At 41.2% G+C, this 23616-nt stretch overlaps 1 protein-coding gene across 2 annotated transcripts in view; it reads right to left on the bottom strand.

Annotated features, from left to right (window-relative positions):
* Nucleotides 1-3341: 3341 nt before the first annotated feature.
* atad1b (ATPase family AAA domain containing 1b) overlaps nucleotides 3342-23616 on the bottom strand; it is a 52041-nt gene continuing 31766 nt past the window's right edge. For both annotated transcript variants that reach the window (XM_078223587.1, XM_078223588.1), the window contains exons 6-10: nucleotides 20149-20255; nucleotides 17773-17862; nucleotides 11645-11695; nucleotides 8411-8547; nucleotides 3342-6478 (exon numbers count right to left, since the gene is read on the bottom strand). In XM_078223587.1, the coding sequence (XP_078079713.1) occupies nucleotides 6367-6478; nucleotides 8411-8547; nucleotides 11645-11695; nucleotides 17773-17862; nucleotides 20149-20255 (497 nt within the window). In that variant the 3' untranslated portion in view covers nucleotides 3342-6366. The remainder of the gene's footprint in view (nucleotides 6479-8410; nucleotides 8548-11644; nucleotides 11696-17772; nucleotides 17863-20148; nucleotides 20256-23616) is intronic.

Raw genomic sequence — 23616 nt, 5'->3', positions numbered from 1 at the left:
TCCGAGGTACCTCCTGCCCTTGTCCTTCTAGATGGTAGTGATTGTGGCTTTGGAAATTGCTGCCTAACGAGCCTTGGTGAGTTGTTGCAGTGCGTCTTGTAGATGGTACACACTGCTGCCACTGATCATCAGTGGTGAAGGGAGTGAATGCTTGTGGAAGGGGTAGCAATGAAGTGGGTGTTTAACAAGGCTGACCTAGGATCAAGTCAAAGGCACTTGCATGCCTCCATCCTGAATTTGACTTTCAAGATGAACTAACTCTAAGAAAATTGATACGCAAGGAGCAGCAACTCACATTATCAAAAATTGATATGAGTAGCGCATTCAACATACACTGGCATAAAAGGTTGTAGCTGTTGAATCCACCAACAGCCTCTATTAGCTTAGAATGTCAATGACACTGAAAAAATACATTGCAAAGTGTGATAGCGGGTCAGCTACTCAGTTCTCAAAAGGAAGCACTATTTCAGTATGCGATTATAGCTAGGCCTGGGTCAAGGCTGACCTTTGTGAGTTACATGGCTGTACCTTGCTCATTGCGTGTCATTCTCAATCATTTTTATCAAAGTAACCCACCTCACTTCCCACACAATGTTCTGGGAAACGCAAGGAAATGTTTACAAGATTTCCTTGTGACAGATAACAGTCCACAATTTGTATGCTCAGAATTTGCAGTGTTAGCCAAGACATGGGGACACAAATGCATGACACACCACCTCAATATCCCTAAAGTCAAAAATGATATTAAGACCTGTCAAACAACTCCAGAACATAAGGAGTGCGGTCACAGTTCTTGGTTCCATTAGATTGGTTCAACACATCAAGTGCATTTACAAACCTTCCACAGAGACACTTGACCCATAGGTGGAAAACATGATTCTCCATTGCTGGAACACTACCACAAGCTTGATTTTTGACGGAAGACGACATTTGGGAGTGATTGGCACTAAGCAATATTAGCAGCATTACTAAGACAGGAATGAAACACTCCAAGCAATACAAGTGGTAGAGGGCAGACTAAATTCTCTGCCTATAGTTGGAATACGCACAATTGTGACATGTTCCAGAAGTTACAATGAGCAAGTCAGAGACTTATCATACCACAGGAGACAATAAAGGGCGGCACGGTGGCACAGTGGTTAGCACTGCTGCTTCACAGCTCCAGGGTCCCGGGTTCGATTCCCGGCTTGGGTCACTGTCTGTGTGGAGTTTGCACATTCTCCTCGTGTCTGCATGGGTTTCCTCCGGGTGCTCCGGTTTCCTCCCACAGTCCAAAGATGTGCGGGTTAGGTTGATTGGCCAGGTTAAAAATTGCCCCTTAGAGTCCTGAGATGCGTAGGTTAGAGGGATTAGCGGGTAAAATATGTGGGGGTAGGACCTCGGTGGGATTGTGGTCGGTGCAGACTCGATGGGCCGAATGGCCTCCTTCTGCACTGTAGGGTTTCTATGATGTTTCTATGAATGTCAGTTGGTTTATACTGATGACCTATCTGTAAACAAAATCCTTAGATGGAGGATTTTTCGGAAATACATTCTCAGAAGTCCTCTGAACTGTCCAAAGCAAATAAACAACACCCAAAACTTCAGGTAATCAAACAGCAGTCAGCACAATACTGGGAGATATTGTCAGCCTACATCTCAATGGAGTGACTATTTGCTGAATGAGAGGGGTATGTTGATATTCTAGGGCATGTCAATATAAAAAAGTTGTTGGGTGTTTTAAAAAGCGTCAAAGTAGGTAAGTACCCAGACCCTCATGGTACCTACATCCTGAGCTAAGAGAGGGAGATGAGGGAGGAGACTGCTGGAGTTTTGTACGAAATCTCCATATACTCTTTAGTCAATGGAGCAGTCTCAGGACTGGAGAATAGCCAATGTTGATCCTTTGTTTAAGAAGGGCAAGGGGATAATCTGGGAAATCACAGCCTTACATCAGTGGTAGGGAAATTATTGGAGAAGATTCTTAGGGTCAGGATTTACTCTGCCTATTAGCAATAGGCAGCATAGCTTTGTGCGTGGGAGGTTGTCTCTCACAAACTTGACTGAGTTTTTTGAGGAAGTGACAAAGGTGATTGATGAGGGCAGGGCAATGGATGTTGTCTACATGGACTTCAGCAAAACCTTTGACAAGGTCCCTCATGGCAGGCTAATACAGGTGAAGGCACATGGGATCTGCGGGGAGTTGGTAAGATGGATACAGAACTGGTTTGGTCAGAAAAGCCAGACTGTAGTGGTGGGTGTTTTTCTGACTGGAGATCTGTGACCAGTGGTGCTCCGCAGGGATCGGTGCTGGGACCCCTGTTGTTTGTATTAAAAAATGATTCAGAATGTAGATGGCCTGATTAGCACGCTTGCAGATGACACGAAGATTGGGAGAGGTGCGGATAGGTGAGGATTATCAGAGGATACAGCAGGATATAGATAGGCTGGAGATTTGGGTGGAGAAATGGCAGATGGAATTTAATCTGGACAAATGCGAGGCGATGCATTTTAGAAAGCAGGAGGCAAATATACAGTAAGTGGCAGAACCCTTAGAAGCATTAACATACAGAGGGATCTAGGCATATACATCCATTGCTCCCTGAAAGTGGCAACACAAGTGGATAAGGTGGTCAAGAAGGCAATATGGCATGCTTGCCTTCATCAGTCAGGGCATAGAGTATAAAAATTGGCAAGTCAGTTTACAGCTGTATAGAACATTAGTTAGGCCACATATGGAATATTGCATACTGTTCTGCTCACCACACTACCAGACAGGTGTGGAGGCTTTGGAGAGGGTACAGAAAAGATTTACCAGGATGTTGCCTGGTTTGGAGAGTACTAGCTATGAGAGATTGGACATACTTGGTTGGTTTTCACTTGAACATCAGAGGCTGAGGGGCGACCTGATGGAAGCTTACAAAATTGAGGAATGAATAGAATGGATAGTTGTCTTTTTCCCCCCAAGGTAGAAATGTCAATTACTAGGGAACATAGGTTTAAGGTAAAAGGGGGAAAATTTAAATGGAGATGTGAGGGGCAAGTTTTTTTTAAAAAAACACAGAGGGTGATAAGTGCCTGGAATGCACTGCCAGTGAAGGCGGAAGAGGCAGATACAATAGCAATGTTTAAGAGGCATCTTGACAAATATGGAATAGGCAGAGAATAGAGGGATATGGACCACACTGAGACAAAAGGTCTTTAGTTTAGAAAGGTGCCATGTGTTGGCGCAAGTTTGGTGGGCCGAAGGGCCTGTTCCTATGCTGTTCTTTAGTTACAAAGAAAGAATAATAGACAAATAGACAATGAGAAAAGTGAAAGGCAAAGACAGAGTTAAAGTAGGAAAGAACAAGACAACTGCAAAAGGCAAATGTTGTTTAATTCTCCAAGAACAATGGCAGATTAGCTCTACTATAGAATAAATAAGGTTACATAACATACTTGTGTACTCTTCTACTGTGAGCAGGCCACAGATTATCTGATAGCAGGTAGAACACCTTTGGAAGCACATTTCTATTGTAGCTACAAGTACACAATGTGGTCACAAAATCAAAATGCATGAGAAAAATATTGGGGAATCCCAAAGGAATGTGCAGGACTATTTTGGATTGTAAAATTTTTGGCAATCTAACCAATTCTTCCCCCAAGTGTTCAGCTCTTATGATGTTTCAAACAGAAGTTTCTGTTTAATAATTTTCTACCTGTGGACATTCACAAGAATGATTATGTTTTCTGTATAGCAATGCCAAGGATCTTTTTTAGATTGCGGGATTAGTTTGTAAAATGCAATTTATAATACTTTCTAGGTTACTTTCCCCTTTTCCACTCATTAACAGTTTCAACGAGCAGATCGAGTTGCTAATAGTCGTTATTTTCTGCTGTGTGGATCAGTTCCGCTCAGATCTAACAATTAACCCAGAATTATAATAAACTGCTGATATCAACCATGTTCTCCTGCCACCTAACAACTCAAAGTGCTGCACTGCTAGACCACTGTAAGACTACTGGTCAAATGTATTTATAGATTAGCACAATATTAGAAAGAAAAATACCAGTAAGATGCCATACATTATCCAATTTTTGTCGACTGAATCAACCATCTAAAGACATTGTCCAGGGTTTTAACAGCTTCAGATGGCAAGTTATTCTAAACCTAATTATGATGGTAGATACATATTTTAAACAGAGACCCCTTTGGAGATGCAGAAAACAAAAATGGAAATTGGGAGAACACCTCTGGATTATAATACATTTTCCTCTGAAGTGCAAAGCCTTTTCTTTGCCATAATTAGGCAAACAAAAGGTGAACAGTTGAAAACACCTTAGAAACCAAAGGAAGAATGGCCAAGGAACCATGTCACTTTTTGGTCATGGTCACATCATCTAAGCCAGGCGTTTTAAAAAAAAAGACAAGGTACATTTTTTAGGAAAGCAACACCGAAATGAATTTACATAACAATCCTGCAGAGGGTTCCGTGAGAGGGGGAAAAATGATAATGGGCTGTATTTTGAGCAGCTATACAGAGACATGAATCACCAAAGATATATTTAGCACAGGCATTAACATTGAATAGTTAGCGTGAGCCAAATCCCTGCAGTCAGTCATCTGCATTGGCCATCCACAGACTAACCACCACAGAACAAAAGACACTTCACACAAATGTACCAGAGAAACCATTGGCTTCTGCCTCATTTAATATGGACTTATCCTATTAAAACCACAAGACATTTCAATTTTGTGTTTCACACTCTACATGAAGTCCATCTGAACACTAATTTCATGACTGCATTGGGATTAAATCTCAGCTACAGCTATTCTATATATTAACCAGCAAATACACAAGATTATATTCCTTCTCGAGGTTTAGTAGACTTAAAATAGGCCAGATTGAAATAATTAACAATGCAATAAATCATAATAGAAACAAGGCTAATTTTAAACCACAAACGTAATTTGATCTCTTCCCATCAGGATTAAAATTTGAAAATGTTGAAATCTTTGGAATTTAGGAAACGGGATAATTTGATGTTTGTGGGTTTGTTTGGCTCAAGAAACTAGCAAATGTTACTGGGGGCAAATCTCAAATACTAGGTAATTTTTAAAAAAAAATCTGTGGCAAAGAAAATCATCCAGTCGATTTAAATTGACCTTTAATTTGAAACTACAATACTTGTTCTAGTGCAAGCTCTATAACTACAGCTATCTACTACGAAAGCATTTGCAGCTCTTCCCCTACATGCGCACAAGATTCTTTTCATTTACATAGTAATGTTGTTACATTATCTACCCCAATAGTCATCTGTGGCAAAACGATCTATGCTCTAAATAAACCTCATTAAAAAGGTTCTTTACAAAATTCCCCTTTATTCTGTTAAATGCGATGTTGTGCTCCCTCTTATCAAAATCAGACAACTGGTGAACTCAATCCTTCATTTTGTTCCGAAAAGCTTTATTAGTTACCCCTAACTTACTTCAAAAGCAATGAAGAAAGATTCCTCCCTTCATAAATATATAAAACAATGTTGTGTTCACTTGTGTTCTTTTAAAAGGTTTTCAGTTCTGAAACAGTACTCATGTGTAAGGGCTCAAAATGCTATGCACAAAGCTTTTAAAGATATCGTTGAAAAATGGTGAAAAATAACAGCGAGTCTGTATACTTGAACACCTTGATGACGACGATAACAGACAGATAAAACATACAATATGTGACAGACTTTAAACATTTATTTACATTGAACCATAAAATAAAAAATACATTTAAAAAGCGTAACCATCCCAGATACAATTAAATTAAAATACAAACATGGCTATGGCTCAACCAAATGTCAGAAACTGTTTTGAAAAGTTTCTTCATTTTATTTATTCAGTTTTAGAGCTAAGTGCTCTGATTCATTATTAAATGATGCAGATTACAGTGCAACCAGTCAGTACTTTCATTGTGTCTTAAAAAGCCACTTGAGTTTCTCCCCCCCCTCCCCCACACAGTATTTATATCATTCAAGTAGTTTTTTTTTACAATATTAAATCTTAAACAATGATACCAATGCATTCACTATCAGAACGAATATACAGAAAATCCTAGTATATGTATCTGCACAAGCCCCAGTCAAGAGGAATTACACAAATAGTTTGGTATAAAGTTTTCTGTGAACATGGACCCGAAGAGCCACAGTTGATGGGCGATGTTAAATTCACAGAAATACAATTTGAAAAACTCCACCAACCACCGCGTCCCCCCCCCCCCTCCCCCTCCACCTCCACCCCAGCCCCACCTCATCTCTCCCCACATGTAACTCCACTAATTAGTAGAGGAATAGCAATCATCCAGCCAAGTAAAAATACAGCTCAACTTGTCCTGTTTGGTAACCAGACAGGTAGGTTTACCCTCAGTCTACACTCAAGTGTCCATTCAAAGTAGCAGCTCCCTTAGATTTTCGCATCTTCACTATTGCCCTTTGGAGGTCCTGTTGTTTGATGGGTCGAAGCTTGTCCTTATTACTATTGAAAGAGAAACAAGAATGGCATTAACAGTTAGTACAGATGTATTCAATGAAGGATAAAGTTTTGATAAGAAACTGGATGAGATCAAATTCTGTTCACTGGAACAAAGTTCCTATTTGGCACTTTATTTCAAAAAACAAGATTTCCTGCACAACATGACCATTACCATCGAGAAGAGCAAGGGCAGCAGATACTTGATACATCACCACTGGAAGATTCCCACCAAGCCACTCAACATCCTGACTTGGAAATATATCACCATTCTTTCACTGTCACTGGAATACCATCCCCAACAGCACTGTGGGTGTAGCTACAACACACGGACTGCAGCAGTTCAAGGAGGCAGCTCACCACCACCTTCTTATAGGAAATTTGGGATGAGCCATAAATGCTGGCTTAGCTAATGAAGCCCACATCCCTTGAACGAATAAAAAAAACGTAATTTTCAATAGTGGATTGTGATTGTTCTCAAATTGTATCCAAAACAACTACTTCAATCACAGGAGGATTGGGCACCCACCCTGGTTCATATCTTGTGTCTGAGTTTCAATTAGCAGAAGGAAAGGTGAAATATGGTTGGGTTATTTTATGGGTGGTATTTAACAGATTATGGTTTAAGAACATAAGAACATAAGAAATAGGAGCAGGAGTAGGCCATCTGGCCCTTCGAGCCTGCCCCGCCATTCAACAAGATCATGGCTGATCTGAAGCGAATCAGTTCCACTTACCCGCCTGCTCCCCATATCCCCTAATTCCCTTATCGATCAGAAAACTATCTACCCTTCATTAAGCTTCATTACATAAAGGGCAGCTCTAGAGGGGGAAGCGATGGCATTTCTCTACTTTCAAAAAGTTTCAAAAACTAATTTTCAAATTACAGATTTACATCTTGCACACCATTGGTGGCAGCTTATGGCAATGCTAAATGAAGGTAGACTATACAGAGAAACAAAAAACTCTTACTGAGAATTCAACATAGTTTTTCAGACACCACTCACTTCAAAACCTTGCCCATCAGGCCCTATTACTGAGCTGGAAGGTCAGCGCAACCAAGAGATGTTAAATTTATGATCTTTCTTTGCAAATGGTTGCAGAGCGCGAGGTATCACGGAATTTAGCAACACAGGAATGTTAATGTCAAGTATCCAATGTTCCTGCTGAAACTTTGCCCATTCTGTGATCTAAACAAATGGGTAGAAACCACGGTCTCAGGTGGCAGTCTGAGGAGCAGTGAAAGAGAACGAGAAAGATGAGAGAAAGGAAATATCAACAAGAAAATAAAGAACACAAAATAGTAAGAACGGAGAGAAAACAGAGAGAAAAAGATAAAGGGTTGCAAAACCTCAATGTCTCCAAGTAATCAACAAACACAGAAGCTGTTCAAACCCAGCTTCAAGAATAATTAAATGAACACTAGTTAACCTCTCAATGTCAATTGCATTAATTAATATCAATTTATTAAACAAAAGGAGCTACAACCAAATTGTTGTTTCAGGAATCCTGGCTTCGATATTAGTTTTAGAATTATGCTGGAAATCATTCAACTTGTATTCTCCAGTTTGTGAAATTGCTTAGTACAAGAACTTCAAAGAACATTCACCACCTGAAGGTTTAAAAGACTATGTCAATTAAAAATAACAAGTACTGATTCACAGTGTAAAAGACCTGTTTTATTTGCTTGCACAATCCAACAATTCATACTGTGGTTATATTCAGGGCCCTGATGTTAACAGTGCTAAAGGCATGTCTGACAGGATGTATACATTAGCTCAAAACAAAAATGCGGGTAGCCCAAGTTCCCATCACCTTGTACAGATCATTCATCGTGCAGCTGGTGAATGAAGTTGTTTGGCTGTCAGACTGGAATTAAATTCATTTAAATGCTACACCAAAAACTGCATCTTAAAAAAGATCTGATTTTATACAAACCTTTCCTCCTCATCAGAGCCATGTACATAATCCCGGACACAAAACATGGCAGCGTCCCTACAGAGCTCTTTCAGGTCACTCCCTGAAAAGCCATCAGTTTCCTTGGCAACTTCAGTCAAGTTCAAGCATTGGTCTACCTGTTAAAAAAAACAAACAGCGTACAGTTTAGACTGTTTAAATTGAATTTCTGAAATGACTAGCTTTGGAAACAATTGAAACATTTTCAAACTGGGGATAGGGGGAGAAGGGGTAGTCTGGTTGCGGACACATTAGCATATTGCACCCATATGCAGTGGCAGAATGCACCATTGCCTCAAAGAGAGTTTTCAATCAAAGCTGGGGACTTTAAGGGGACTAGAATTCATTACATGCTTTTGCAAAGGGGAAAGAAAGGAATTAACCTACAAAACTGGCAGTGTGTGCAGATAACCTAAACCTTGAAGACAAGCTGAAACACCCTGCTATGGAGCAAGAAGGGTAAAAATCTGTTTGCGGTAAATAGAATCAAGCCTGAGGAATGTCAGTCTGTGGCTGCACGGACCAAGAGACAATGCAAGGTTGGAAGCGGCCAAAGGATCGGAGGAGTTGGATTTGAAGTACGAGGATTTAAACATGAATGCACTGAGGGGGCAGAGGATCAATATAGATCAAAGAGGACGAATTGCAAGCTGGTTGTGGGGTCAGATGGGAATATGGTGACTGATTTTTTGACAAGTTGAAGCTAATGGAACAGAAAATGGGAAACCAGCAAGAAGGATTTTGGAGAAATAAAAGTATAATTGCAAAATTGTGTAGTGTGCCAATTCTCCAAAGGCATAATCGGTTGACAGTACAATGTTACAAAAATACACACCAGCGCCGATTTTTACCCAAAGGTTCTAAACACTTGAGTTCGAACTTCGACTGAGACAAATAAATAGGAATTACTCTGCATTGTATCCAAGTTTGACACTCCTACAGTCTAGACAAGAACAAGTAGACCTGGGCACAAATTAGAGACAATGAGCACCATCGAACACAGGCTCAGAGTTCAATGATTCCACAAGCTTTTCCTTGGTCATTTGCCAATACAGTAACATCTCCAGCCTGGAAATCAATTATTCAAAAGCACAATTGCCAGAAATTCCTTTGCGCAGACCCAAGCAACTCTCAGCATCATTTAGAACAGTACTTTGGTAACAGAAACATGGAAAATACAGTATTTGGAAAAGTAAAACAATTTTTATTGCTGCTTGATGTTTTATGTCTCATGTAAATATTTGTGTTTTCCGGTTCACACACTTGTGGTTAAGCATTCTAGCTTAATTTCTATACTCCAGAAATTACTTGTTTCCAAGCATTCCAGAGTGGAGAGGTTACAGTGCACCAGCAATGTGTATCCATGTTACCAAAGATAGCAATAACTAGCCAGTGGTTTGCATTTTGGAGAGATATTGGCCGTAAAGTTTTAATTTCTGGGACTCGCAATTTTCTGTCCATTCATAGAATCATAGAAACCCTACAGTTCAGAAGGAGGCCATTCGGCCCATCGAGTCTGCACCGACCACAATCCCACCCAGGCCCTACCCCCACATATTTACCCGCTAATCCCTCTAACCTACACATCCCAGGACTCTAAGGGGCAATTTTTAACCTGGCCAATCAACCTAACCCGCACATCTTTGGACTGTGGGAGGAAACCGGAGCACCCGGAGGAAACCCACGCAGACACAAGGAGAATGTGCAAACTCCACACAGACAGTGACCCGAGCCGGGAATCGAACCCGGGACCCTGGAGCTGTGAAGCAGCAGTGCTAACCACTGTGCTACCATGCCACCTTCACATTCACAGCATGTGGGCATTTATTGTCCATCCACAATCACTCGAGGTGATGGTGAGCCACGTTCTTAAAACACTGCAGTGCAGGTACTCCCAACAATGCAGGAACTCCCAGCAATGTTGTTAGGTAGGAAGTTCCAGGATTTTGATGCAGTGACAATGAAGGAACAGTGACGTTTTTTCCAAGTTAGGATAGGGTGTGACTTGGAGAGGAACATGCAGGTGGTGCTGTTCCCATGTGCCTGCTGCCCTTGTAGTTCTAGGCAATAGATATGCTGTTGAAGAGTTGCGTCAGTGCCTCATGTCGATGTATACACTGCAACCAGGCCATGTCAGTGTTGGGGGGAGAGGCTGTAGTATCAATTAAATTTATTCCAGAAGGCTTCTTCACGAATGTTGCTGCTGCACTTATCCAGATAAATCTGCCCCAGCCCTACAACATGCTTGGATATCTGTACCTCTCTAATTCCAGCCTCCTGAGCATTTCTGATTTTAATCACTCCATAATTGGTGGCTGTGCCTTCAGCTCCTCGGTACTAGGCTCTGAACTTCACTCCCTAAACCTCTCCACCTTGCTTTCCTTCCTAAAACTTACCTCAAGCTTATGGTCATCTGCCCCAATACCTCCTTATATGGTTTGGTGATCTATGTTCTTTTCTACTAGCCTCTATTAAGCACTTTGAGAGTTTTCATTACATTAAAGCCACTACATAAATATTAGCTGTTGCTACTGAGTGTGGTTGTTGCTTGACTAGTCTGTAGGACGGCTCTCCCCAACTTTGACATATAGAGCAATGCAGCATGGAAACAGGCCCTTCGGCCCAACCAGCCCATGCCGGCTATGGTGCCCTCCCAGCATAGAGTCATAGAGCAATACAGCTTGGAAATATGTTCCCAGATGTTAGACAGGAGGACTTTGCAGAGCTGATTGGTCTTGATGTGTCAAATCTTGTGCCCAATTTGATGTCAGGTGATCTGATGTTCAGAGTGGCTTGCTCGGCCATTTCAGAGGGCAGTTAAGAGTCAGTCAAATTGCTATGAATCTGGAGTCATATACAAGCTGAACTGGATAAATGCAGCAGATTCCCTTCCCGATTAATGAATTAGATGGGCTTTTAAAACAGTCTGGTAGTTTGGGATTTGAACTCATGTATCCAGATCATTAGTCCAGGCCTAGTCCCATAACATTGCCATTATGCTACCATGGCTTTCTTCCTAAACAATGACCTGGGACAATAATAAAGAAATAATAAATTTCCGAACCAATGTCAGAAGGGGTCTTTGAATACCCATTCATAGCTGATAAATGTGGTATATGATCAAAGAAGCTAAACCCAACCCAATCGGGAAAACCTCTGGCAATCCAACTAAAAGCATTGAGTCAATTTTAATTCCTTTCACTGCAAGTCACATACCTCTTCGTTTCGCAGAATTAAGTTCAAAATGGAATGCCGTTGCTCAATATTCTGTGAAATAAAGACAAAATTTAGTACTTCCTCGACACGGGAAAACAATTCAAAAAATAGTTATTGTTTAATGTCATTCAGGAACAGCAAAGCTCTATTTTGTTCAGCTTAGTTGGCTATATCCCCTATACCTAGTACAAGTTCAATATTACTTCACTTTGATTTTTTATGTTGCCATATACAAATAAAATTTGCCTTTTTTGTCCACTTGCATTGTCAGCTTTCAGAACCTGGCTTTCATATTCTATTTGCACGGCAAACTCCCTTGCTCCTCTACACTATTTATATTCTTACCATTTAAGGCATAAGCTCTTTCCTCACTAATCAAAATGTATTCCTTTAGTTTCCTGCATTGGTCAACCATCAACCCATCCTTCTAGTCTAGTCTGTATCAGTTACGATTATGTGGAGATGCCGGCGTTGGACTGGGGTAAGCACAGTAAGAAGTCTCAGAACACCAGGTTAAAGTCCAACAGGTTTATTTGGTAGCACAAGCTTTCGGAGTGTCACTCCTTCAGGTGAGTGAGGAGCTGTGTTCACAAACAGGGCATATATAGACACAAACTCAATTTACAAGATAATGGTTGGAATGCAAGTCTTTACAGGTAATCAAGTCTTAAAAGTACAGACAATGTGAGTGGAGAGTGTGGAGACAGCCCTGTTTGTGAACACAACTCCTCACACACCTGAAGAAGGAGCGACACTCCGAAAGCTTGTGCTACCAAATAAACCTGTTGGACTTTAACCTGGTGTTGTGAGACTACTTACTCCAGTTACGATCCCAGTTGATGTTCTACTAGACGGTCAGGTGCCAGAGCAGAACCGTAGCTCTTCTTTCTATTTATAGACATGGATGATCAGAGTTGCAGGACCGCCGATTAACTTTAAAAAAAAATAAAACTTTTGTTAAACAAGAAAAGATTAACCTTCGCCTTTATCCCAACTATATTTTCACAGATGTACACAGATTTGTAAGAACACAAGTTACAAAATATATATTACACTCTAATGCTCTCAGTCCATATAAACCAATAATCTAACTGTGTCCAGAATCCCACACTCTGACGCCACCTGACAGACGCCACCCAATATAACTTCGTGGATTTCTCATCAAATCCCCCTAGATGCTCGTCACACTGTTAGCCAACTGGTCTCACTGGAACTCTGACATTCACATGAGCGTTTCCAAATGCCACTCTTAAGGATCCACTTCCAGGATTTTAATCTCTCATTTCAATAATCCTCTGCCCTGGATTGTCATGTGCATTCATGTTTCCACACAATTTCTCAGGCACCCAGCCATGCCACAGAACACTACTGCTTTACAGGCTGTATTAATGTCAGAAGCCATCATTAAAGGTGAAGACGGGAATGGGTTAATGAACCTTGTAACACTTAAGCATTGAGACCCGAACTCTGTAATACTTAGAGATTTGTGTGAAGCACTGTAGAGCTCATTGTTTTAGTGTCTGTAGAACGTGTTTTCGTGCATCCAAACCAGATAAGAGAAACAGCTGTCCCTGCTGTTCCCAGCTAATAGTGTTCAGGAATGTGGCTAACCCAGCTCGTATAAGCTAAGCTGGACTCCATTTTATGTTCTTTTATATTATGTACCTTTGTTTAACACGGTGGAGCTGACATGTATGCCTTCTATGATCGTATAATCATAGATTCATATATATTCATTATATATTATTCATCCTCACCGATATAAAGTGTTATATAGGCCTCTGTACGTTTGTGCAAACTTATAATCTAAACAACCCACAAGAGTCCACATGGTGGCGACAAAAAAGATATTCGCAGCCTTGACATGGCCACGGTTACATGGGAAAGACGGAACTGCCAAGGCAGCAATAATCGTGGGAAGATGCGGATGTGACATGGGGCAAAAATGTATAAATGTTTGCTCTGGACCTGTATTCGGTGAGAAGTCTGGAGACCGTGTTAGGGATCAGACTTCCCCCACAATTGTGAAAATAAACCACTGTACTTTGACTCAGGACTAGTCTCAGAGGTATTATTTACCTACAACAAAAGGTGTTATAGCAGGGTACTTGGAAAAATTCAAGGCAAATCAGACAGAATGAATTCTCCTGACCAGGACCTTGTTCAACTTCTTCTTTGTTCCTTTAACTTGACTATCTTCCTGAGACATGCTTCTGTCCCAACTCCCTCGTTTCTGGGACTTGCTTTTGTTCTTTTGGGAAGTTTGCTCTCTGCATCTCTCTGGTCCTGTCCAGCTTACAACTAACTCAAAAGTTCCTTCTATCCTAGGGGAGCCCCTGGTTGCTGAGCAACAGCTGAGTCTTCCTTTAAATGCTGTTTGCTTTCACATCGTAAACCCTCATTACTATGCATGCATCTAAACTAAACTGAAGGCAGCAACCCTTTCAAATACAGAAACACAAAGTTAACTTACCTAAAAGCTTTACCTTATTTCTGAGACCAACAAATACAAAGTATCTCTGCTTCTTGCTAGTTCTTCTACAGCCTCTTGACAATCAATCAAAAGCCTCACTTTATTATATTTGGTGTGAACAGCTAATTAAGTGTACTTTTGAAGTACATGCAAATTATAAAACATGTGCTAATTATTAATGATGTAAATGCTTTTTTTAAACTCTTTCACAGGGTGTGGCTAGCTAGGCCAGCATTTTTTTTTTGCCCATCAATAATTGCTCGAGAAGGTGGTCGTGAGCCACCTTCCAGAATTGCTGCAATCCATGTGTTGTAGACATACCAACATTGGTGTTATGGAGGGAGATCCAGATTTGTACCTAGCAACAGTGAAGGAATGGTGATATAATTCCAAGTCAGGATGGTGTGCGACTTAGAGGGTGGTAGTGTTCTCCATGCATCTGCTACCATTGTTTTTCTAGGTAATAGAGATTGCAGGTTTGGAAGGTGCTGTCAAAGGGGCCTTGGTGAGTTGCTGCTGTGCAAATTATAGATGGTGCACACTGCTGCCACTGTGCATCAGTGGTGGATGGGGTGCCAATTAAGTGGCTGCTTTGTCCTGGATGGTGTCAAGCTTCGCAAGTGATTTTGCAGCTGCACTCATCCAAGCAAGTGGAGAGCATTCCATCACACTCCAGACTTGTGCCTTGTGGATGGTGGACAGGTGTTAGAGAGTCAGGAAGTGAATTACTTGCCGCAGAATTTCCAGCCTCTGACTTGCTCTTGTGGCCACAGTATTTATATGGTTGGTCCAGTTCAGTTTCTGGTCAATGATAACCCCTAGGATTTTGAAATTCCTTAATAGTGGAGGGATGCAGAGGCATTGTTGAACATTTTATATGGAGGCATGTATGGTTTTGCTTGATGAAAAACCTGAAACTTTGAAGCAATCGTTTTTTGAAATTTGTTCCTGCTGTTGCAACACATTTATCCTCGACAGTAACCAAAATCAATCTCAAATCTTAGTCACAGTTATAGTTTCAACATTTCATTTTGATTGCACCTTTTAATGACTTGCTCATGACAACAGCTAAAAGGAGTGCAGTTTATGCTCATTTATAACATCTCATCAACATCTAAACAACTTGCACTGGAAATGCAGAGTTTACATTTTTTTTTGGGTCACAGAGCCTATTTATTGCAAAAGTTCTTAAACAATCCAAACATCACAGAAACATTCAGATGTTAGCATTTCCTTGGGGAAGGGATCATGGTTTATTGCAGCTATCAGAATTCAGTGTTTCTTTAAAAAAAGCCCAATGTGTTTGTATATCAGATATGCCCAAAGTCGTGCAGGTTAAGCCATGTTAAGTTGCCCCTTAGTATCCCAAGATGTGTCGGTTAGGTGGATTAGCCATGAGAAATAGGGCAGGGTAGAGGACCTGGGTAAGATGCTCTGTCAGAGAGTCGGTGCAGACTCGATGGGCCAAATGGCCTCTTCTGCACTATAGGGATTCTATGTCTGGTATTGCTAACCTCTGATCTGGTTACAGCTCAGGCCTCACCTCTAACCATGAACCATTCTGTTACTATCTCTAGATTAAAGCAAAACACTGCAGATGATGGAATCTGAAACAAAAACAGAAAATGCTGGAAAATCTCAGCTGGATGACCCTTCTCTCAGCTCTAAGGGTCATCCAAACTCAAAATGTTGGCTCTATTCTTTCTCCACAGATGCTGTCAGACCTGCTGAGATTTTCCAGCATTTTCTGTTTTTGCTGCTACTATCTCTGTTGCCTTCGTTTTTTGCTGTTTCAAGCTTCCCCAAAAATGCAAGAAAATTTCTGCTCCACATCTCCATTCACCTTGTGTGTTCACCAGAATGTTGCAAATCCCTACCCCCTCCCCTATGGCTTTCCCATACATTAAAAATAAATTGTAAGAATACACGACTTAAGAATTCAACTTCACATCCCTTTCTCAATGTTCCAATACTAGTCTTCTGTTTGCATTGTGGGAGATCTCCTTTCCAAAATTGTTTTTATCTACATATCTGCCTTCTGCCCTACATTCCAGACCCTCAATTAATCACCCGTCAAATCATTTAATGTTTATATTTTGATCGTTGGCAATTCATTTTTTTTTGCCGCCAAAGTGTCAACATTCACCATGTCCCAAGCTAAATTGTCACATTAAATCCCCAGCCAGTTTTGCAATGTGGGCTTTCATCCACCACCAACTAGTTGGATATGCCCTAATATTTAGCAAAGTGCAGCTTTGCAGACCAAATTTGTAAACTAGATTTGCTTCAAACTTAGTTCTCACATCATTGCCAATTCAATTCAAATTTCTAATTATAAACCAGCAGCGACCAATGAAAAAGCAAAGCCACGATGCCACTTGCCTCCCTTGATGCAAGTAACCTTTGTTTACAGAAACATTCTTAGCAAAGATTCACAGGATTTGTTCACTGCTTTAACAGGAAGAATATAAAACTGAAATCAATTTATCAAGTTCTAAATATGGTTTCCCTGGTTTACCTGCACATCAGCCAATACGCTCCAAAAGTTAATTTGCTATGGAATAAAAGCTATTAGATAAATGCAACAGTTATATTCCTTATACACCTATGACTGTGTGGCCAAATTCCCCTCCAACTCGATTTTCAAGTTTTCTGATGACACCACCACAGTGGGTCGAGTCTCAAACAATGACAAGACAGAGTACAGGAAAGAAACAGAGAATCTGGTGAACTGGTGCGACGATAATCATCTCTCCCTCAATGTCAGCAAAACAAAGGAAATAGTCATTGACTTCAGGAAGCTTAGTGAAGGACATGCCCCTGTCTACATCAACAGGGACGAAGTGAAAATGGTTGAGAGCTTCAGGTTTCTAGCTGCCCAGATCACCAACAACCAGTCCTGGCCCCTTCACGCCAATGCTATAGTTAAGAAAGGCCACCAACGCCTTTGTCAGAAGACTAAGGAAATTTGGCATGTCAGCTACGATTCTCACTAACTTTTACATATGCACCGTAGAAAGCATTCTTTCTGGTTGTATCACAGCTTGGTATGGCTCCTGCTCTGCCCAAGACCGCGAGGATATACAAAAGGTCATGAATGTAGCCCAATCCATCATGCAAACCAGCCTCCTATCCATTGACTCTGTCCACACTTCCTGCTGCCTCGGCAAAGCAGCCAGCATAATTAAGGACCCCCACGCACCCCAGACATTCTCTCTTCTACCTTCTTCCGTCGAGAAAAAGATACAAAAGTCTGAGATCACATACCAACCGACTCAAGAACAGCTTCTTCCATGCTGCCACCAGACTTCTGAATGGGCCTATCTTGCATTAAGCTGATCTTTCACTACACGCTAGCTATGACTGTAACACTACATTCTGCACTCTCTCGTTTCCTTCTCTATGTACGGTATGCTTTGTCAGTATAGCGCGCAAGAAACAATACTTTTCACTGTATGCTAATACATGTGACAATAATAAATTAAATCAAAAACATATTTTTCCCAACGATATTGCCTTTCAGAGATCTTTCAAAATTAACTCACAAATCACTCCAAACGTTCTGTTCTTTATCACCACACCTCTAATATCCATGAAAAACGTCTGTGGTCATAATGACAGAAATCCTAAACATTGTAGCAATATCTGCACTTACAGGCTGCTTTATGTGAAATCTGGTTGGCATCCTTCGCAAAATGGCAGAGTCAAGATCTTGTGGTCTGTTCGTGGCACCCATCACAATTACCTAATAAAATAGATATTAGGCATCAAATACAACATGGATTTTTAATAACAGCATGGAGCTGATGGTTCCGATACAGAGTCCTCTATTGCTATCCATCCTCCAAAATCAAGTCTTTAATGGAAATACAACTCCAGCGGGTAAATTATTCAGCTTGTTGGAATGTCATTAATACAAATCATAAACAGTATATTTAAATTCAGCTTATTTTGTAATCTGAAACAAATTTCATTTTTGTAGCTCAGACACAGCAAGCAAAATGGAAAATTCATTTAGTTACACATTCTTACTCCTTGAAATAAATGTAAATTTACAGTTTTTATTTAGAAATCAAGTACACAAGTATGCTGCATTAATAACAAATTGAAGTAACAGTAGATAGATTGTCAAGAGCTCTCTAATCATGTTACTTATACCACTCAAATGAAAAGGATTCCTGCGTGGGGCTCCCAGATAACTCAGCATGTTTACCCGCTGAGTGGCTCTACTTTCCACTGGTAGGTGAAACTAGAACTAGGGGGCATGGCCTCAAAATAAGGGCGAGCAGATTTAGGACTGAGTTGAGGAGGACCTTCTTCACTCAAAAGGGTTGTGAATCTGTGGAATTCTCTGCCCAGTGAAGTAGTTGAGGCTACTTCCTTGGATGTTTTTAAGGCAAAGTTCGATAGATTTTTGAAAAGTAAAGGAATTAAGCGTTATGGTGAGCAGGCGGGTAAGTGGAGCTGAGTCCACGAAAAGATCAGCCATGATTTTATGTTCTTATGAATGAACCAGAATTCCCAGATTTAATGAGTGGGGTTTAAATTAGCCTGGTTTTTGACCTTCGTTATTCAACAACTCCTGCTGCAAGCATGCAACTGTGGATGTCGGGTGAAGTCAGGCTAGAGCCTGGCTGTGATAGCCCAATGGTTGAATCCCCACACTTACCCTTAAGGCTCATATATGGATAATGATCATATAAGTGAGCCAGTGGGGCCCTTGGTGGAATCAACAACTTCAGGAGGGAGAGAGCAGCGATTCCAATTATCACTATGTTGAAAATAAAGGATTATTTTTTCAAACACACACTAAATAGTGTGGAGCAAAATTGGACAACTTGTATGTTACTGCTACAATAAAATGCATTTTTAAAATGGTGGCTGACATTGGAGCACAATTGCAAAAAAAAAACACAAAAGCAATGATTTGGGCAGCACTGTGGCACAATGGTTAGCACTGCGGCACAATGGTTAGCACTGCTACCTCACAGCGCCAGGGACCCGGGTTCAATTCCGGCCTAGGGTGACCGTGTGGAGTTTATGCGTTTGCCTCGTGTCTGTGTGGGTTTCCTCTGGGTGCTCCGGTTTCCTCCCACAGTCTAAAAATGTGCAGGTTACGTTAATCGATCATGCTAAATGGCCCCAAAGTGTCAGGGGGAATAGTACGGTAAATACGTGGGGTTAGGGGGATAGGGTCTGGGTGGGGTCGTGGTCGGTGAAGACTTGATGGGCCGGATGGCTTCCTTCTGCACTGTAGGGATTCTATGATAAATTATTGTTCAGAAAATAACAGAAGCACTTGGGTTATTATACTAGTGTGTTAAAACAATAAGGGAAACATTTTCACTCGTCACATGCAGTCTACAACAGGGGACAATAACTTGTTTTACTGCTGAATAATGCCAAACAGTAAATGTTAGTGGAAATAGATTTCAACAATGTGATAGCTTTAACAGGTTACATCTATCATTAAGTTCAAAGATACGCAGTGATATTTTATCATAAAACACTACACTTATAATCTCATTAACATAATAAAAGTGTAAAAGTGCTTCAGGAAATGGAAAATGAATATTACACAGGAGAAGAGCTAAGGAAGACGGGTAAAAGCAGAGTTAGATGTATGCTTAGTGTCGGTTTTTGAAATGGAGAGAGATACTAAAGGAGATTTGAGAGGTGTTCAGAATCATGAGGAGAGATTTCTAGAGTGTTGAGTCATGATTGGCAAAACACTAACCAACAAGGAGCCTGGTAGTAGGAATGCAACTGATGTGACAAGGCAATAGGAGTATTTGTAAACAAGGATGAAGATCTTAAGTTCAATGCATTGGGAAACAGTCAATGCAGGGAGGCAGGAAATGGAAATAAGATTTAGTGCAAGATAGGATGCAAATAACAGTTGTGAAGTTAAAAGCGTGTGTGCAGTTAGGATGGAGCACAGGAGACAGGCAAGGAACGAACTGCGTAAGTCAAGCCTGCAGGTAACAAAAAGATGCAGGTTATCAACATTAAAATCAAATACTGCAGTCACCTGACAGTTGAAGTCAGTATCAAGGCCATCCCAGAGGCTCATGAACTGAGCTTTCATCATCGCTGTAGCTTCGTGATCCGAGCTGGACCGACTGCGCAGAAAAGAATCTGAGGAATAAGTATAAAACAATCAAGAAATATTTACTGTCATATCTTTGTCACCTCTAACTTTCAAGACTGCACTGGCAAAGCTGAACCAATTTCTCCTTATGGAAGTGCCAAATTCTCTCTCAAGATGAACAAATTATCAGAATTACAGGATCATGTCAAACAGTTGGAGCACAGGAGGCCATTCAACCCATTGCATCTGTGGTGGTTCTCTGCAAGAGCTACTCAGCTAGTCCCTCTCCCCTGTTCTTTCCCGACAGCTCTGCAAATTTTTCTCTGCAGATAATTGTCCAATTCCCTTTTGAAAGCCATGGTTGAACCTGCCTTCACCACAATTCTCAAGCAATGTATTCCACATCCTAACCACCTGCTGCGTAAAAAGCTGTTTTCTCATGTTACTTTTACTTCTTCCAATCACCTTTTAAGTCAGTGTCCTCTGGCTCTTTACGCTGTCAGTGGGAACATTTTCTTCCTAACTATTCTGTCCAGACTCCTCATGATTCTGAACACCTCTAACAAACCTCCTCTCAACCCCTTCTCCTCAGAGGGAGAACAGCCCCAGCTTTTCCAATCTGGCTATGTGACTCAAGTCCCTCATCCCTTGAACCATTCTTGTAAATAGTTTCTGCACCCTCTCCAATTGCTTCATTCTTTCTAGAGGACAGTGCCCAAAATTGGATACAATGCTCCAACTGAGGCCAAACAAGTGTTACTCAAACAAACATTCAGTATAACTACTGTGCTATTATACTCTATGCCTCTATTTATAAAGCAGAGATATCTAATTCTTTTGTGAACAGCCTTTTTAACCTATCCTGGCCCCTGTAATAAATTGAGCACATATCCCATTGATCCTTCACCACTTCAGAATTGTATTATTTTCTTATATTGCGGCTTATCACTATCCTCCTCCCAGTTCACTATACTTTCAAGTTTTGTATTATCCGCAAATTTTGAAGTTGGGCCTTGCACAACAAAGTCTAGCTCATTAATGTCCATCAAGGCTAGTAATCCAGAGACCGAGGGCAATGCTTTGAGGACCCAGGTTCGAATCCCACCATGGCAGATGGTGAAATTTGAATTCAATAAAAATCTGGTATTAAAAGTCTAATGATGACCATGAAACCAATGTCAATAGACAAAAACCATCTGTTTACGAATGTCCTTTGTGGAAGGAAATCTATTGTTCCTTCCTGGTCTGGCCTACATGTGACTCCCAACCCACAGCAATGTGGTTGACTCTTAATTGCCCTCAGAGCTGGGCAATAAATGTTGGCCCAACCAGCGACATCCACATCTCCACGAACAAATTAAAAAAGCAGTGGTCCTTTAATGGGCCCCTGGGGACTCCCACTACATATCTTCCTCCAGAAAGACAACCGTTCACCACAACTCCATTACCCACTCAGCCAACTTTGAATCATGGTGCCACCGTCCCTTTTATTCTACAGATTTTTCTGACAAGCTTGTTACGTGTACGTTATTAAATGTCTTTGACATCGGCTTACATCACATCAACCGCGTTTACCCTCATCAACCCTCTGTTACTGCATCAAAAAGCTCAATCATCTCAGGTTAAACAGACCATCACTAGTTGCTTGGTTACCCTCACGTCCTCATATCAAAGATGTAACATTTCCTCTTCTCCACTCCTCTGGCACCATTCCTTTATCCAAGGAGGATTATCAGTACCTCCATAATTTCCACCCTTCCTTCCCTCAGTACCCTCAGATGCACCCAACTGGTCCTGGTGACTTATAGGCACCCTGGAAGACTTTCAAATGTCAATGACAAAGAAGAACAGTTTATCTTAGTCACAGTCCCATTGGAAACCATTTGAGACTTTAATAAGAGCTGTTTCAATACAATGGCAGGGCCAGAAAATTAATTGGAGGGATTCAAACATAATCTGGGTGAAAATGGACATGGATTTCGGAGGCGACGGCAGATTTAAGGAAGGTAAATTTTCCCAGCCCTGAAAGTCACGAGCTGACGACATGACAGGTGAAGACATAGGAAGGAGGGCTCAATGTCATCCAGCCTCACAGCACAGTGGTGGGAACGTCAGCTGCATGGCTGCTCACCGGACAAGTTAGGTTGGAGAAGCTGGGTTTTTTTCCTTGCGGCAAACATTCTCAGGAAAGGAGATTGAAGAGAGATTTGAGGGAGGTGTACAAGCCTAGACAAATAAAAGCTGCTTCCATTAGCTGTTATCATAAGGAATAGAAACTCGGATTTAAGATATTGAGCGAGAGATGCAGTAGTACTGTGAGGAAGAACGTTGCTGTCAATGGAAAATTGGACGGGCACTTGAAGAAAATAAACTTGCAAGGCTATGGGAATGGAAAAGGGGAGTCGACAGACTGGACCAATCAATGGTGAGCTAGCATGGAGTCGATGGGCTAAATGGCATCCTTTGGTGCTGCAATTAGGAACAAATGAAAGCGGTGGTTCAGGCTATTTGGCCCATCAAGCCTGTTCATTCAGCTAAATGACGGCCGATCCTCTACCTCAGTGCTATTTTCCCATCACTTGATATTTTTAATATTTTCAATAATCTGTCGATCTCTGTCTTCAATGTATTAAATGACTACATGATGTGGAGATGCCGGCGTTGGACTGGGGTAAACACAGTAAGAAGTTTAACAACACCAGGTTAAAGTCCAACAGGTTTATTTGGTAGCAAAAGCCACACAAGCTTTCGAGGCTCTGAGCCCCTTCTTCAGGTGAGTGGGAATTCTGTTCACAAACAGAACTTATAAGACACAGACTCAATTTACATGAATAATGGTTGGAATGCGAATACTTACAACTAATCCAGTCTTTAAGAAACAAAACAATGGGAGTGGGGAGAGCATCAAGACAGGCTAAAAAGATGTGTATTGTCTCCAGACAAGACAGCCAGTGAAACTCTTCCTGTTGGGGAGCACTTCAGCGGTCACGGGCATTCGGCCTCTGATATTCGGGTAAGCGTTCTCCAAGGCGGCCTTCGCGACACACGACAGCGCAGAGTCGCGGAGCAGAAACTGATAGCCAGGTTCCGCACACACAAGGACGGCCTCAACCGGGATATTGGGTTTATGTCACACTATTTCACATAAATATTTCTGCTTTTTTCCTCCTGAGTCTTTATCATGCGATCCTAGAATCAGAATTTATGTCACACTATTTGTAACTCCCACAGTTGCGTGGACCTGCAGAGTTTCACTGGCTGTCTTGTCTGGAGACAATACACATCTTTTTAGCCTGTCTTGATGCTCTCCCCACTCCCATTGTTTTGTTTCTTAAAGACTGGATTAGTTGTAAGTATTCGCATTCCAACCATTATTCATGTAAATTGAGTCTGTGTCTTATAAGTTCT

Source organism: Mustelus asterias, chromosome 11 (genome assembly GCF_964213995.1).
Source record: "Mustelus asterias chromosome 11, sMusAst1.hap1.1, whole genome shotgun sequence".
Lineage (NCBI taxonomy): Eukaryota > Metazoa > Chordata > Chondrichthyes > Carcharhiniformes > Triakidae > Mustelus > Mustelus asterias.
Note: the sequence above shows the minus strand (reverse complement) of the source record. Positions and strands in the feature narration are given on the sequence as shown.